General features: G+C 47.0%; 1 protein-coding gene across 1 annotated transcript in view; it reads right to left on the reverse strand.

Annotated features, from left to right (window-relative positions):
* Positions 1-2500: 2500 nt before the first annotated feature.
* VDR (vitamin D receptor) overlaps positions 2501-17522 on the reverse strand; it is a 109716-nt gene continuing 94694 nt past the window's right edge. Inside the window, exons 6-10 of the mRNA XM_077838547.1 lie at positions 16957-17062; positions 15474-15645; positions 5836-5987; positions 3565-3681; positions 2501-2760 (exon numbers count right to left, since the gene is read on the reverse strand). Coding sequence (XP_077694673.1) covers positions 2501-2760; positions 3565-3681; positions 5836-5987; positions 15474-15645; positions 16957-17062 — 807 coding nt within the window. The remainder of the gene's footprint in view (positions 2761-3564; positions 3682-5835; positions 5988-15473; positions 15646-16956; positions 17063-17522) is intronic.

Raw genomic sequence — 17522 nt, forward strand, 5'->3', positions numbered from 1 at the left:
ACATCTGCATTTCACAATGTGGTGTCCCAGCATACCCTTCTCCCTGCCCTCATACCCCTGTGCTGTGCAGACACACACTTGAACTATGCACATTTTAAATGACATTCAAATACTGAGATGCCTAAAAAGCAGATGACATGCCGGGTCTCTCTGCCAGTCTCAACTCAGCTTTCTGGAAAGTTTACTCAGTAATGAGGTTTTCCTATTTATATTTAATCACGTTGTTTTATTAAACATCATTATTTAGGGCTCCCTCTTGAAGAGCTGTGGCAGTGAGCACAGCGGAGACAGTTGGCATTTCAGGCATAAGTCAATACACAGGAATCAGAGAAAAAGCATAATTTAAGCAAGAGAAATACCGTGATTTCACATAACCCCCAAGAATATATTTGTGGAATCCCGGCTCTCTGAAGTCACCAGTTAGTGAGTTACTGCAGGCTGAGTTCCTTCCAGAATTATGAAATAATTCTTTTTTTTTTTTTTAAAGGAAACATTTCTTCTTATTCCAAATCTCACAACCTGGGGGAATGCACTCTCCTACAATAAGTGCTTGGAAGTTTTGGCATATGGAATAAACGGTTTTAACACGAAAGGCTAGTGGCAACTTCCTGAGAGCGGTAGAGGGTCAACCAAAGTGCAACACAAATCTTCCCACATTAGTGCAAGAGACAGAGAAAGCAATACCATTGCCATGCGGCAGCCACTTGACAGAGGAGCATGAACACAGAGCTTCAAAGCCCAATTCTGATTCTTTAGCATTAGGAAAACAAGCAACTTGTTTACAAAGGCGGTGGTGGCAGCTAAAGGTGCACATTAGCAGATGGACAGTAATTTTCATAGTACACAAAACAGAAGCCGACCCCAAACATCCTCTGCACACCCAACGACTGACACACAAGGGACTGAACTAGAGGGATTTTCTTTGCTCTTGCATCGTTTGGTTTTCCTTGGTTGGCAGATTTTTCTACAATTTTTCTTGCCCTCTTAATAGCGCTTGACCTGCCACTGTTGGAGGCCCCAGAGTGGATACATGCTTCTCTCCAAAATGGATGCTATCACTGGCTGCTGTGATTTCATATGTTTGCACAGGGCCTAGCACAATGGGACTCCTGACACAATAGAGTCTGTGTCCTGTAGTGCATTGAAAGCAGGACTCCTACATAGCACAGGAAAACTCTGGAGAACTCAGGATGAAAGACTGGGTTCATTTCAGGCCTTAATTGACTGTGATGCAATGCTATGCACAGCTTATTGGCTGCTTTTCCTCTTCCTTAGTTCTAAGAAACCAGGACTCCTCTCGTAAAGACTGAAATCTTGCTGCAACCAGAACATTTCAGGGCAGGAAGACGTGAGATTAATCCTTCCCCGCTTAATTCTTACTGAGTTATCCCAAGATGTTGCACATTTAACAGGCTTGGCAAGTAATCTGTTCAGACGCTATTTGATAACTGTCCAGCAGACCCAAAGGCCCAGAAACCACCCCACTGGCCACCCCACAGGCTGAAAGGGTTTGTTCCTAACTGATTATCTGAGGTCTCACCTCGACACTTGGCAACATCAACATTGAAACAAAAATGGTACAGCATGTTGATTAGCATGGATTTTCGTGCTTTTAGCTATCCATCCTGGGAGCCCAAGAGACAGTCTTCAGTCTATCACAGATCAAGGGTGAAACTGGCAAAGACCACTTCCAGTCTGGCTACACCTCTCAGAGCAACCCAAGAGACTAGTAACCTTACAAATATCCCATTCATTCCTGTCGCATTAACAGGGGGACAGACCACAACGTGCCATTGCTTCGGAGATCTTCAGCTTCTACACAGCGGGCAAATGGAGATTTCTCTCAGAGATACAGGAATTGTTCTCCCCTAAGTGCATTGCCCTATTTATTTTGAGACTAAGATATTTCTGTACTTTGTAGCCAGTGTTGGAGGAGGTGGGTGCATATGCTGGGATCATTCAGCTGGCTCTGGGGTGGAATGAGCCAGCAACTGTGCACCAACAGCACTTGGGCAACAGGCTTTGGGAAGGGATAGGAGGAGTAACTAGAGAGCTGTTCTCTCTCCACAGACAGCATTAGGGGTTCATTGAAGCCCTGAATTCCAAGCTCACCCATGAAATCTCCGTCGTTTCCTCCCAACTAGTGGCCTGACTTTTCAGTTTTTACTTTGTAAAACAAGCCAAAAAAGTGGTGGTTTCAAGAAGGCCTCAGTCTGAAGGCAGCCTTGAAACAGCCATAAAGGGATATGTGAGCTGGTTACAGAAGGAAGGCAAGTGGAAAAGCCACTCGCTGGGGAAAAAAAAAGCAGCGTAGCTGGGTTGGCTGCCGCTCTGCAGCAAGCCAACTCAGGTGACTGAAGATGTGCAGAAAACGCAGTCCTCTCCAGCAGTGTGAAACTAAACTGGGTCTATATACAAACCCTGGTTAAGGGTCACACCCCTCCCGCTCACCAGGCTGACTTATCCCTTTCTTTCTCGGTGCGCTGTCCTGCATCTGAAGTCAGGAGATTTCATTGCCAAAAACCTCCAGGACCAGCGGGGTGAGCTGCATGCTGTGCTCTGGCTTGAAGGAAAGGCAGCGGTACTGTTTGGAATGCTCCTCATTCAGGCTCCGCAGGTCTGCCAGCTTCTGGATCATCTTGGCATAGAGTAAGCGGTTGCCTGGGGGAGGGTGTTTGCACAGAATGTAGGTCTGCAGGACCTCGGAAAGGCGGTCTTGGAGGGACTCCACCAGAGAAGTGTCCTGCACGCCAGGGCGGTCTAGAAATCAAAGCAAACAATTCAGGTCATGGGAAGGGTTTAGCTGATTAGTACTGTCGGGATGGTCTAAGCATAATCCTGCCTCAGTGTGGGGGGACAACCCCTTCCAGCTCGACATTTCCATGATTTCTTGCTATTGCCGCTTGTTTATTTAAAAGGATTCAGGAAGTACACCTATGCCAGGCTCTAGGTGCCCGATCATTACTGCCACGTGTCAGACACAGCTGCACTACATCATAATTTCAACAGAAACAAACAGCCAGACACCCACTGAAAACTCCTTTCCCCTCCCTCAGTTAGGAACGTCAGAGGTTTTTGGCAGCATGCCACTAAATCGGGTGCTATTTCAGACCAAGGAGGGGAGCAAGTTCCAGGATCACAGATCCCTCACAGGGATCTCCCTGTCAGTTGCCCCCTCTCTTTTACAAGATGGGAAGCCAGCTCAGGTGCCAGCGCAGATCCAAGAGCACTGGTGTCATACGCCCAGTGAGATGCTCCACTCAATAAGCGAGTCACTGTTCTGCACTGGCATCAGTCTCCGAATGGTTTTAAGGTGTAGCCCCACACACAGCACCTTGGCAACCCATGTTTGATTCCAAGTCTCTTGCTCCCTGGCTCGGCAGTGGCTGTGAGGGCTGCGGTGCCTTCCCTGGGCTTGGATCAGGGTCTTATAGATGGCTAGTGGTTAGCATTGTAGGCCCTGGCTGAGGGGGGCAGCCCCACTTCCTCAGTACAGATAAAGGCAGCTCATAGATTATTGGCTCTGAGCATGGAACATGCAGCCAGACACCAAGTTTCTCTTACCAGGGGAGAGGATGCAGATGCCCATCAGGAGCACATGCTCCTCTTCGTGAAGGTTCAACTTCTTTAAGCCAATCTGAAATTTCACAAGTGGTTCTAGCAGTTCTAGGCTGTGACCAGCTAAAAGACAAAACACAGAACATCCTCCAGAACAGTCTTTCTACCTCCAGGAATTCGGATCTCCTAAAAGTCAACTGCTAAGTGAAAACAAAGGCAGAGATATCAAGTTTCAGAGTAACAGCCGTGTTAGTCTGTATTCACAAAAAGAAAAGGAGTACTTGTGGCACCTTAGAGACTAACCAATTTATTTGAGCGTAAGCTTTCGTGAGCTACAGCTCACTTCATCGGATGCATACTGTGGAAAGTGTAGAAGATCTTTTTATACGCACAAAGCAGAGTGGGGTGGGGGGAGGTATTTTTTCATGCTTTGTGTGTATAAAAAGATCTTCTACACATTCCACAGTATGCATCCAATGAAGTGAGCTGTAGCTCACGAAAGCTTATGCTCAAATAAATTGGTTAGTCTCTAAGGTGCCGGAGATATCAAGGATATCTGCAACCAGGTCCCTTCAACTCAGAGAGTTTGGTCAATGGGAGAGGAGATAATAAGTGGTTGAAATGGATCAGTTCCAAACTCTAGTTCTCATGAAGCAATTAAGCGTTTGTCACACAGCTGTAATTACACCTGAGTGTTGCTACTCTAATCATGGGACCCCCTCCCACAGCTTTATCAATGCACCTCATTCCAGACCTACAACCCTCCCTATATCTTATTTCTGGGCCTCTCTCCTGCGGAGACTTGCTAAATGGTAAGACTTTGGAGCAGGGACCTTGTCTTTACATCATTTAAAGCATCTTAGCATGCTGCTGGTGCTATGCCCATTAAAAGCAAATAATTTTAGGAGCTAGGAGAAGGAATCATTGGCACTTGAGGATCTTGGAAAGCTCAGCACTCTGATTCCTAGTTAGCTGATCTGCAAAAGGAGAGTGTGTGGGTTTACAACAGTGGTAAACAGTCATTTTATTCAAGTGTCACATTTGCATGCACACTGGCTCAACTTTCCATAGGATTTTTGCAAATAGATAATTTCCAAGTATTTACTACTGTAACAGTAGCAGGTTGTTTTAAGCCAGCTGCTCTTGAAACAGGAATCTCCCGAGTGTGGTAAACAAATGACAGCAGCAGGGACTACGTTGCTGGAAGCTCAGATTTCAAGGCCAGATTGATCTGGGGTAAGTGACTGGTCTCTTGGGACTGGGAGCAACCTGATGTGGTGTGATTTTTGGTTTAAGAGATTTTTTTATCACGAAGTTCAGTTTGCCTGAGTGGCAAGATAGGCTGGAGAGTCTGAGGGGCTGATCGTAAGACTGACATAGTGATCCAGGAGTTCACTTTTGTTACTGGCTTGGTGAAAGCTAATTATAGAACACACCACTGGTTTGGAGAGTTTGCCCTGAGGTAAACACTCATAGCCATGAGCCACTCCAGACAGCGTGACAAAGACTTCATTGGATAGACTAAGGATCCCTCTATCAGATACATTCTCTTCGCATAGGTACTTCTAGACTAGCGGTTCTCAAACTGTGGGTCGGGACCCCAAAGTGGGTCACGACTAAGTTTTAATGGGGTTGCCAGGGCTGGCTTAGACTTGTTGAGGCCTGGTGCCAAAGCCCAAGAGCTTCAGCCCTGGGAGGCAAGGTTCAGGTTAGAGGACCTTTCCCTGGGGCTGAAGCCTTTGGGCTTTGGTTTTGCCCCCCTGGCCCACGCCACTTCCCGCAGCTCCCATTGGCTGGGAACGGCAAACCATAGCCACTGGGAGCTATGGGCGGCTGTGCAAATGTAAACAAACTGTCTGGTGGCCCGCCAGAGGATTACCCTGATGGGCTGCATGCGGCCAATGGGCCGCAGGTTGCCCACCACTGTTCTAATGGGTATTATTTTCAGATGACTAGTTAGGCTGTTAAATGTACATGCCCCATGGGGCTCAAGCACAATGTAAGGGATGTGAGGGCCTTGTGCTGGGGCTCTGGTCAGGAATGAATTACATGCCAGTACCCAATCCCAGCTAACATCACCTTAACTTTGCATTCCTTGAATTGGTGCGGATCTCAATTTGCATCCCCAAAGTGGTATTAAATTATAGTAAATGCAAAAATCTATGTTAAGGTTGGGGAAATCAGATTCAGACAAATTTATTAACCTTCAACAAGTAACAAAGCTGCCATGGGACCCATGCTGTACTTTGGTTACAGGGGTAGCCAGAGATAATTTACCTTGGGTAACGTCATTGATTTGGTACTTGAATTCATTGCCTCCACATGACCATGCCATATCCTCCAAGGAAAACGACTGGTTTGAACGAAGCATAATAATTTCAATGGCGCTGGACTTCAGTAAGGCAATCTGGTCCTCCGCCGTCAGATCCCTGAACATTGGAAGGGAGGGGGAGACAATCAGTGAGACTTCAAGTAAATCTAACACCAACCCTCCAGTTAGATTGGCAATGGACCTGCAACCAAATGCCAGCCATATAGGTAATGTCTTCTGGCTCACCGCCAAAAGCAGCCTTTTTGGACTACAGAAATACAGAAGTAGAATAAAACCCAAAATTCCCTCTGGTGGCTCGTTTGGAAATTAAATGAACTGAAACTGCAGTAAAAAGATACTGCAGTTCACCCAGGATGAAATGCTTAAGGGAGTTGGAGTTGGGGAAAGGGACCTTGTATAGCTTTTTTTGTAACTTGGAATTAGTCTCTCTCACTTGCAATATCCCCTTAGAATCTTGAAAAATAACAGCTTCCCCTACTGTCATTCCTATTTGAAAAGCTGGTATTTCCCTGTGTTTCTAACAGAAATGATGACACCAGGGTACCATCTTTTAAAAAATTATGTGTGTTGCAGTAGCACCTACGAGCCCTGGTCACAGACCAGGAGCGCATTGTGCTAGGAGCGATACAGAAGCAGAACCAAAAGGCAGTCCCTGCTTAAAGAGACTTATTTCCTTGATAATGCACTAGCTCTGACAACAAGCATGCATAGGTCTCGAACAACGTTTGTCCTATGATTAACCTAGAAAGCATTGTAGCCTAGTGGAGAGAGCGTGAACTGTAGCAGTCAGGAATCCTGTTGTGACATTCCCCAGGGTACAACTGGGACTATTGAACAACTGTGTCCCCTCAACTCTCCAACCTGGAGTGCCTTTTACACTACTTTGCTGTGAAAGCAACCACTCCTGGTCTGCTCACACACAGCCTCCAACATGTACATAACTTCCAGGTATACGGTGAGTGCTACAGCCAGCCGCTCCTGAATTATGCTGCCAAGCAACACCAGCAAATTCCCAGTCCCAGATTTGCCCCCAGAAACGTGAGTCTCATACTGCCCAGCTCTCTACTGGACAATACAACCTCATATAAAGATAGTCATTTTTTAAATAGAAAATGATATGCACCAATCCTGTTATCTCAAATGGTATCTCAATCCAAACACACTGGTTTAGATCAAACAAGTTTATTAACTACAGAAGGATAGGTTTTCAGTGATTACAAGTAATGAGGCAAAGAAGTCAGAAGTGTTTACAAGAAAATAAAAAGGTAAAATGCAAAGAATATTAATTTAAGTTAAATGAATTCAAAGCAAAGGTATCTCTCACCACTTGCTTCAGTAGTCTTACTGGCTGGATTTCTGTCAGCCAGGACCCCTCTCTAGCTCAGTGTTACTTTCCTTATCCTTCAGGTATTGATGCCATGGGCAGAGAGTAAAGGAGGAATAACTTGGAGTGTTTGTTCCCCATTCTTACACTTTTTCTTCTTTGAGAATCATCTCCAGCTGGGATTCAGGAGACAAAACCTGTGGGGACCGGAACCTCCAGCTGTTTCTTTGCCAAGAACATAACAGCCATACTGGGTCACACCAAAGGTCCATCTAGCCCAGTATCCTGTCTTCAACAGTGGCCAATGCCAGGTGCTTCAGGGGAATGAACAGAACAAGTAATCATCAAGTGATCCATCCGCTGTCACCCATTCCCAGCTTCTGGTAAACAGAAGCTAGGGATACCATTCCTGCCCATCCTGGCTAAGAGCCATTGATGGCCCAATCCTCCATGAATTGATCTTTTTGAGCTGGGGCAACCAGATCTGCTTGCAGTATTCAAGATGAGAGCGTACCATGAATTTACATAGAGGCAATATGATATTTTCCTAATTAGTCCCAACATTTTGTTAGCTATTTTGATTGTCTCTGCACACTGAGTGGATGTTTTTTTTGCAGAGAACTATCCACAACGACTCCAGGATCTCTTTCTTGAGTGGTAACAGCTAATTTAGACCTACCATTTTATATATATCCTTCAGATTATGTTTTGCAATGTGCATTACTTGAAATTCAATGTTGATAAATGCAATCTGCCATTTTGTTGCCCAGTCACCAAGTTTTGTGAGATCCCTTTGTAACTCTTCGCAGTCTGCTTTGGACTTAACGATCTTGAATAGTTTTGTATCATCTGCAAATTTGCCACCTGTTTACCCCTTTTCCCAGATCGTTTATTAATATCTTGAACAGTACTGGGTCCAAAATGTAAATTTCTCCCTTACACCCTTTTTCCTGCCACAGACTATCCAGGCGATAGTCTATTTGATTTCACTGACACCTGGCTGAAGCGTCAGTTTGCCTTTTGCCTCTGAGGAACTGGTTTTTGGCTGCTTTTCAGACTTTGGAACATGTCTCAGTACTATCATACAGTAGAATCTTTTACATACAATGTTGCCACACATATTTTACCAGGATAATAATAAGCAACAAATTATGAGTTTTCAAATGACACCTCACAAGGCATATTTTGTGCATAATTTATCATAGTCTTGTAAAAGGGGTGAACATAAGGATACAGACTGTCACATCTGTGTTCTAATCCTGCTTCTAGCACCGACTTAGAATAATAGAATCATAGAAGATTAGGGTTGGAAGAGACCTCAGGAGGTCATCTAGTCCAATCCCCTGCTCAAAGCAGGACCAACCCCAACTAAATCATCCCAGCCAGGGCTTTGTAAAGCCTGACCTTAAAAACCTCTAAGGATGGAGATTCCACCACCTCCCTAGGTAACCCATTCCAGTGCTTCACCACTCTCCTAGTGAAACAGTGTTTCCTAATATCCAACCTAGACCTCTCCCACTGCAACTTGAGACCATTGCTCCTTGTTCTCTCATCTGCCACCACTGAGAACAGCCTAGCTCCATCCTCTTTGGAATCCCCCTTCAGGTAGTTGAAGGCTGCTATCAAATCCCACCTCACTCTTCTCTTCTGCAGACTAAATAAGCCCAGTTCCCTCAGCCTCTCCTCATAAGTTGTGCCTCAGACCCCTAATCATTTTTGTTGTCCTCCGCTGGACTCTCTCCAATTTGTCCACATCCTTTCTAGAGTGGGGGCCCCAAAACTGGACACAATACTCCAGATGTGGCCTCATCAGTGCTGAATAGAGGGGAATAATCACTTCCCTCGATCTGCTGGCAATGCTCCTACTAATGCAGCCCAATATGCCATTAGCCTTCTTGGCAAAAAGGGCACACTGTTGACTCATATCCAGCTTCTCCACTGTAATCCCCAGATCCTTTTCTGCAGAACTGCTGCTTAGCCAGTAGGTCCCCAGCCTGTAGCACTGCATGGGATTCTTCCATTCTAAGTGCAGGACTCTGCACTTGTCCTTGTTGAACCTCATCAGATTTCTTTTGGCCCAATTCTCCTATTTGTCTATGTCCCTCTGGATCCTATCCCTATCCTCCAGTGTATCTGCCTCTCTCCCCAGCTTAGTGTCATCCACGAACTTGCTGAAGGTGAAATCCAAGCCATCCTCCAGGTCTTTAATGAAGATGTTGAACAAAACCATACTATGTTACCTTGGGGTCTCTTACTTCAACTGCATAATGGGAAATAAGGAAATCAGTTTACCACATTGAGGTGCTATGGTATCAAAATAAAGCATTGCTGATGGATACTGTGGTGATGCACACCAGAGAGAGGCCTAAGAGCCTCACAAACACAAATTTAACATTACCAGTGATGGAACCAATGCTTTCACTGATTTTCCCACAGTAATGGTCAGATCTTTTTGCTCATTAGGGTGTCCGATGACTTATCCATCTAACATCTACCCTCTGGCTCCCAAATTAACTAACATTTGCTTATGTTAAACTGTATCTGCTGGCCCAACCACCTTCACTATCCACATCTAGATACTATAGTAACCCTCAATTCCTACTAGCATCCTGGGCTCAGAAATTGAGTGGGCGGAAGAAGTTTCCAACTCTGAGTTGCTGAACCTTGAGTTGACATCTTGCAAAAGAATCCCACTAGTGAGCAAAAGCGAGAAGTACAAGCAGAAAGCAAATAAGAAGAGTTCTTTTGGATGTGAGGAGCCAGATTCTGATTTCACTTGTGTCAATGGATTATCTACAATGGATTTACTCTGTCTTTACACCAGTGTAACAAATCAGAATTTAATAGAGGGCACAAATATACTGGTGTAAACTTGAAAAATAAAAGGCAAATTTGGCTTTACCAAGATAGCAGCACACATCAGGGATTGAACTCAAATCCATGGTTAGCTTCCAGACCAATAATCAGCCCGCCATCTGTACTAGATGAAAGTGATCAGAGAATAGCAGAGGCTGTTCCTGGAATTCTCAGAAACACAGAACCTTTGTTCTGTTCTTTGAAACTGAAAGACACTGCCGTCTGAGTAAGCTTTTAGATTTGAGTGCTTTAGTTATTCTTCCTGGGAGCTCTTGAGAAGTCCTCATCCTATCACCGCTCAGCGCTGAACTTGGCAGAAGCCACTTCCAATCCAGAGCAATCCACAAAACACCACACGCCTTCTATGAATCATCATCATGCTAAGATTATAGAATGCTTTACAGAGTGATTTGTAAACTTTGGGCTCAGGAAACAAGCACTGAGTGGTGGGATCACATCGTCATGCAAGTCTGGGCTGCGGCGCAAGCACACGAGATTGAGAGCTGCCCTGACGGTGGAGAAGCGGGTGGCTATTGCAGTCTGGAAGCTGGCAACTCCAGACAGCTACCAGTCACTAACCAGTTTGGAGTGGGAAAGTCGACCGCTGGAATCGGATTGATGCAAGTTTGTAGGGCCATTAATCGCATCCTGCTCAGAAGAACCGTGACTCTGGGCAATGTGGGTGACATTGTGGCTGGCTTTGCACAATAGGTTTCCTTAACTGCGGAGGGGTGATAGATGGGACGCACATTCCAATTCTGGCACCAGACCACCTCGCCTCAGAGTACATAAATCGGAAGGGGTATTTCTCTATGGTTCTCCAGGCGCTTGTGGATCACTGTGGGTGTTTCATGGACATTAACGCAGGCTGGTCCGGAAAGGTGCATGACACACGCATCTTCTGGAACACTGGCCTGTTCAGGAAGCTGCAAGCTGGGACTTTTTCCCCAGACCAGAAGATCACCGTAGGGGAAGTCGAAATGCCCATTGTGATCCTTGGACACCCCGCTTACCCTTTAATGCCGTGTCTCATGAAACGCTACACAGGGAGCCTCGATGGCAGCAAGGAACGGTTCCACAACAGGCTGAGTCGGTGCAGAATGCATCCGATGAAGTGAGCTGTAGCTCACAAAAGCTTATGCTCAAATAAATTTGTTAGTCTCTAAGGTACCACAAGTATTCCTTTTCTTTTTTCAGAATGACTGTTGAGTGTGCTGTTGGCCGTTTAAAGGGCCACTGGTGCTGTCTGTATGGGAAGCTGGACCTGGCCGATGACAACATCCTCACCGTTATAGCTGTATGCTGTACCCTCCATAACATTTGTGAAGGGAAGGGTGAAAGCTTCACTCAGGCATGGACCTCAGAGGTTCAACACCTGGAGGCTGAATTTGAACACCCAGAGACCAGCGTATTAGAGGGGCCCAGCGCGGGGCTGTAAGGATTAGGGATGCCTTGAGGGAGCAATTTGATGCTGAAAGCCATCAGTAATGTTTGGTGCCCTGCATCTGTGTTTGCTACGTACGATGCACTGACTTGCAGTGCCTGTTGCTTTCCTGGGCTATGGTATCTTTTACTTAATGCAATAAAGAACATTTTCAAAGCCAAAACAGTCATTTATTGAAAAGAAACACAACTGCTTGGGAAACAGAAAGGGCATGACACATCTGTGCTGTGTGGGAGGAGGGAAGGGGGTGGGGTGGGGAACGGGACAATCACAGATTTGCATATGTCCTGTTATCATACTCAGCCTTCCTGTCTGGAGTGCCGTACAATGAGGCTGGCTAACATGCGTGGTGATGTGGGTTGAGTGCAGTGGGTAAGGGTGTAGTTTGCAAGGCTGGGTGGTGAAGCTACAGGCATTGGAGGCAGCTGGTGGAGATAAGAACCCGGATGTTGGGGAAAGTGGGTTGGCAGTGACATGGGGGCACAAGGGAAAGAGTTTTGGGACAACGGCTGCAGGGGGTGGGCAGGTGCGGATGTGCTCCGTCTGCATTGCTATGAGCGCCTGCATCAAGTCCGCTTGGCGCTCCATGATGCTTAGCAGCTGCTCCGTGCTTTGGTGCCGGTGATCCGCATTCTGCTGGTGGAGCCGCCTTTCAGTCTCCCGCCACTCCTGTACTTTTTGATTTTCATTAAGGGACTGCTGCATGACTTCATGCAGCAGGTCCTCTGCGTCTTTGCGGACGCTTCCTGATTCTTTGAAATCTTTCAGCAGTTGATAACAAGGATGGCTGGGATCTCAAGGTTGCATCTGTAAAGCCAAAATGCAACACTTAACAGAGGCAGCATTGTTCACACCAGACAGAGCAATGATTTGGCTGTACTTAAAGACAAATAGAGAGTGTACACAATAGCAGAAACTGCCCGACCCAAAGCGAGCGAACATAATCCACAGGAGCCCCAAAATGGTGAGTAAGCACGGGGGCAAGGGGGACTGATCGTTTCATAGCCATACTGTCCTCTGGGGTTCTGTGCCTTGGGAAGAGCCAACAGCTGTAGGGGGCCCCTATAGTGAACACTGTCCCCACATTTTCCACAGGATGAATTCGTCCTGGAAGATATCTTGCTGCTAAGGGTGACCTGGGAAGCAAGGGAGGGTCTTCTACTACAATGTGGCTTCCACCCTGGCCCTTATGCAGATTGCCTGTGTGCAGCAGTGGTCCGTCCGCCCATCACGGCACAGTGGCATGGACATGTTAGCCTTAATCATAGAATCTCAGGGTTGGAAGGGCCCTCAGGAGGTCATCTAGTCCAACCCCCTGCTCAAAGCAGGACCAATCCCCAATTTTTGCCCCAGATCCCTAAATGGCCTCCTCAAGGATTGAACTCACAACCTTGGGTTTAGCAGGCCGATGCTCAAACCACGGAGCTATCCCACGTATACTGGGACAAGGAGCTCTGCCAAGGAACCTGTGCAAGCGGATTGCCCAGCTTCTGCATCAGACCTTTGAAGACATCCCTGAGGCCAATTACCGCGATGTGAGAGAGCACATCAATGCCCTATTCCGCATCTAGGCATGCATGCAGCCCTAACCCTGCAACCCTCCTTGCCCCAAGGGCCCGCACCGAACAACTACCTTCCCAAAATAAAAGCCACTTACCAGGCACCTCCTCTGCGGTTTGTTCTTGCCCAATCACTATCCGCTGCGACTGGCTACCTTCCTCCTGGCTTGAAAACAGCTCCTGGCTGCATGCATCTAGGGATGCCGGGCTGTCCCCCTCCTCCTCAGCACCTTCGTTCCCGCTTTCCTCCTCCTGCCTTGTTGAACTCTGTGCTGCTATGGCCTCTGAAGTATCCATGGTGGTCTTTCGAGTGGAAGTGGGGTCGTCCCCAAGTATCGCGCCCAGCTCTTTGTAGAAACGGCAGGTCGTGGGGGCAGCATCAGAGCGGTGGTTTGCCTCCCACGCTTTGTGGTAGGCATTCTGCAGCTCCTTCACTTTAACCCTGCACTGCTGTGCGTCCTGGTCATGGCCCCTTTCCATCATGTCCCTTGATATCTGCCCGAAGGTATCATAATTCCTATGGCTGGAGCGCAGCTGGGACTGGACAGCTTCTTCCCTGCAAACTCTAGCTTGCCAGCAAGTTAAAGAGTATGGGCTGGATGAATGGACTATACGGTGGATAGAAAGCTGGCTAGATCATCAGGTTGTGATCAATGGCTCCATGTCTAGTTGGCAGCCAGTATCAAGCGGAGTGCCCCAAGGGTCGGTCCTGGGACCGGTTTTGTTCAATATCTTCATTAATGATCTGGAGAATGGCATGGATTGCACCCTCAGCAAGTTTGCAGATGACACTAAACTGGGACGAGTGGTAGATATGCTGGAGGGTAGGGATAAGATACAGAGGGACCTACACAAATTAGAGGATTGGGCCAAAAGAAATCTGATGAGGTTCAATAAGGACAAGTGCAGAGTCCTGCACTTAGGACGGAAGAATCCATGCACTGCTACAGACTAGGGACTGAGTGCTAGGCAGCAGTTCTACAGAAGAGGACCTAGAGGTTACAGTGGACGAGAAGCTGGATATGAGTCAACAGTGTGCCCTTGTTGTCACGAAGGCTAACGGCATATTGGGCTGCATTAGTAGGAGCATTGCCAGCAGATCGAGGGAAGTGATTATTCCCCTCTATTTGGCATTGGTGAGGCCTCATCTGGAGTACTGTGTCCAGTTTTGGGCCCCACACTACAAGAAGGATGTGGAAAAATTGGAAAGAGTCCAGCAGAGGGCAACAAAATTGATTAGGGGGCTGGAGCACAGGACTTATGAGGAGAGGCTGAGGGAAGTGGGCTTATTTAGTCTGCAGAAGAGAAGAGTGAGGCGGGATTTGATAGCAGCCTTCAACTACCTGAAAGGGGGTTCCAAAGAGGATGGATTTAGACTGTCCTCAGTGGTACTAGATGACAGAACAAGGAGCAATGGTCTCAAGTTGCAGTGGGGGAGGTCTAGGTTGGATATTAGGAAACACTGTTTCACTAGGAGAGTGGTGAAGCACTGGAATGGGTTACCTAGGGAGGTGGTGGAATCTCCATCCTTAGAGGTTTTTAAGGTCAGGCTTGACAAACCCCTGGCTGGGATGATTTAGTTGTGGATTGGTCCTGCTTTGAGCAGGGGGTTGGACTAGATGACCTCCTGAGGTCCCTTCCAACCCTGATATTCTACGATTCTATGAGGTCCAGCACCTCGCCATTGCTCCACACTGGGGACTGTCTGTTGCGTGGAGGCATGGTCACCTGGAAAGATGCATTGAGAGCACTCCACGCCTTGCTGAGCAAACAGGAAGGGGAATTTCAAAATTCCCAGAAAATGTAAAAGGCGTGTCTGATGGTTGGTCACCTGAGTGCAGGGCAGTAGAGTTCAAAGTGAAGACCAGAGTGGCTAGAACAGGCATTGTGGGACACTTCTGGAGGCTGATCAGAGCGCATTAATAGACCAGGGTGTCCACACTGGTGCCGCGGTGCTCCAGCCGGGGCGCAGCAAGTGTTATACTTCTTGTGGAGGTGGATTATCAGGGGCGCTCCAGCCGTGGAGTCCGAGCGCTCTACGTGCCTTGCCAGTGTGGACACCTCAGGAGTTAGGGTGCCAGGGGCTGACTTAATGCACTCTAACTTGCAAGTGTAGCCAAGCCCTTAGAGTTAGGCATGTGTTTAAGTGCTGGATTAGGGGCATTGTGGATAAGGCTAGGGAAGCAACAGGAAGAGAAGAGTCAGTGATGACTTCAGTGGAGGCAGTGCTGAGCTGCAGAAGGAGCAAGAAAGAAGAATGCTTGGGCTTAAGGCAGCAGCAGAGATGAGACAAATTTAGGAAAATGAACAAGCAGCATAAAGCAAGACAGACAGAGTGATTTCAACCAAAAAAATCAAAGCAAAGCCTGCCCAAACTTTGGGGAACAAACCCGTCCTTACCTGAACCCTGGGATCATTTTTGCAAAGCCAATCACTTTCTGTATGCTGTAGCTGACGAGGTCAGCCAGGTGAGGTAGCATGGTGAGGTGCGAGAGGTTAATATCCATGGGAGGGCTTTCGTCAGACTCCTCGTTCAGTGCCATGTTGGAGAACATTCTGTGCTCTACAGACTCTGTGGAGTGGAAAGAGGTTGATATTTATCTTGGCTGCACTGTTTCCCCATGATAGGAAGTTTGTTCTTCAGGATAAAAATCAACCAAGAGGAGAGAGTGTCAAAATAAATAACTGCACAACCACAACATTTGTATCCCAGTCCATGGGCACCAAGTGCACCTTGCCCTTAGGGGACTTAGGCTAGGGAATATTTTAGTAAAAATGAGAGAGAGGAAAAGTATGCAACAATCTGTGTTTGAGTGAGCTGACTCATGCTACAGGGATTTTAGCTGTCCTTGGAAAAGGAGCCTTGAGGAGCCACTGCAGCACAATTAGGAGAATTTTGGAATCAAAGCAACACTAAAGCTCTGTTTATTTTGAAAATCTGCATCGCATTCACCCACATCTCTCACCTGGCACCATTACCATCTGCCTCCAAGCAGTCTATATCCCCGCCTTGCCTAGTAACTCACATTACCCCATACCCAGGCACCAATATCCCCTGTGTTATAATCCCCCTGCTCCCTGATACCACCCCTACAACTATTTACCCCTAGCCAGTCTTCTGCTCCCTGCTCTTCCCTCACCCCGTTCCCCAGCTGTTTACCTATTTGCTATCCTCTCCCTACTTACCCCCACAGCTCCCTCCTGTTCAACAAAGCCATACGCCTACAGCAAACCCCTCCCTGTGAGGCCTCTATGGGTTCCTCTCCATCCCTGGCTTCCTCTCCATCCAGTCTCCACCTAAAGCAAACCCCCTCTCATGGTTGTCTCCTGCTCTCTGTAGCATCCCAATCAGCCACCCCTCCTCTGAGCCAGGTTCTGTCTTGCTCTCTAAAATCTGCAGAACCACTGGACTGGCGTAGCACGGAGCAGAAATGTCACAAAGGTATTTGCTTGAGGGTTTGCTAAGGTGATACCTTGTAGAGCAGCTGTCCTCTGCCATTACCTATTCCCTCCCAGCCACACAACCCTCCAGGCAGAGGAGTTGCTTCAGGTTTGGCGCAAGAGGGGATGCCTCTGATGCATCAAATGTGGAATTAGGCCATGATCCAACAAAACATTTAACACGCTTAACTTTAAACACACGAGCACTAACCCTGGACTATGCACGTGCTTACTGTTAGGCATGTATTTAAGTGTTTGGCAGGGTTGTGGGGGAAGGGGTTGCATTTCTTAAACAAAGATCATGAAGATCATGAAGACTCAGAAATGACAAACTGTCAAAATAACCGTTATTTAAAAACCCCACAGATTGCTTAAATCCCTACTCTGACTTATCCATGTGACTATCATTTGTAGGGGAGAAAGCCAATACCACGTATAATACCTGGAGAACAGCTGAAGGTATCTGAAGACTCTTCTGATGAGGAGCCATGCGTAAGGACCGATGATGATCTAGTTATTCTTTTGCTTGAGTTGGCTCTCACAGGAGGCTGGAACAGAATGCAGGAACTGATTATACCTCTGAGAAAGTGGGTTGACAAAGGAACACTGCATTTTTCTTTATTCTCTGTGTCCTCCCAGGTAGAGGGGCGCACTTCTTAAACATAGTCCTGGCCAAGGATAAGGGTACAATCCAGTGGATTATAGGATTTTGGAGGAGAATTTCCAAAAGTGCTCAGTGTTGGTCTACCTCTGCTTCCATTAATTTTGATGGGAGCAGAGCTGGACTGGTGCTGAGTGTTTTTGGAAACTTCACCTTGGTCTTTCCTATCTCTGTTAGATTGCTCAGGTCATTCCTGGCTGACGCTGGACTTCTTCCTACGATACCCTGTCCAACGAGTAAAATATCATCAGGTTTTCCTCCACCACCACCATCATGGGAAAAAGCAGATTAGTCAATTGTTCCTGGGATGGTAAGTTGTCATGACAATGTTGCAAGGCTGATTTAGA

Source organism: Eretmochelys imbricata, chromosome 20 (assembly GCF_965152235.1).
Source record: "Eretmochelys imbricata isolate rEreImb1 chromosome 20, rEreImb1.hap1, whole genome shotgun sequence".
In the NCBI taxonomy this organism is placed as follows: domain Eukaryota; kingdom Metazoa; phylum Chordata; order Testudines; family Cheloniidae; genus Eretmochelys; species Eretmochelys imbricata.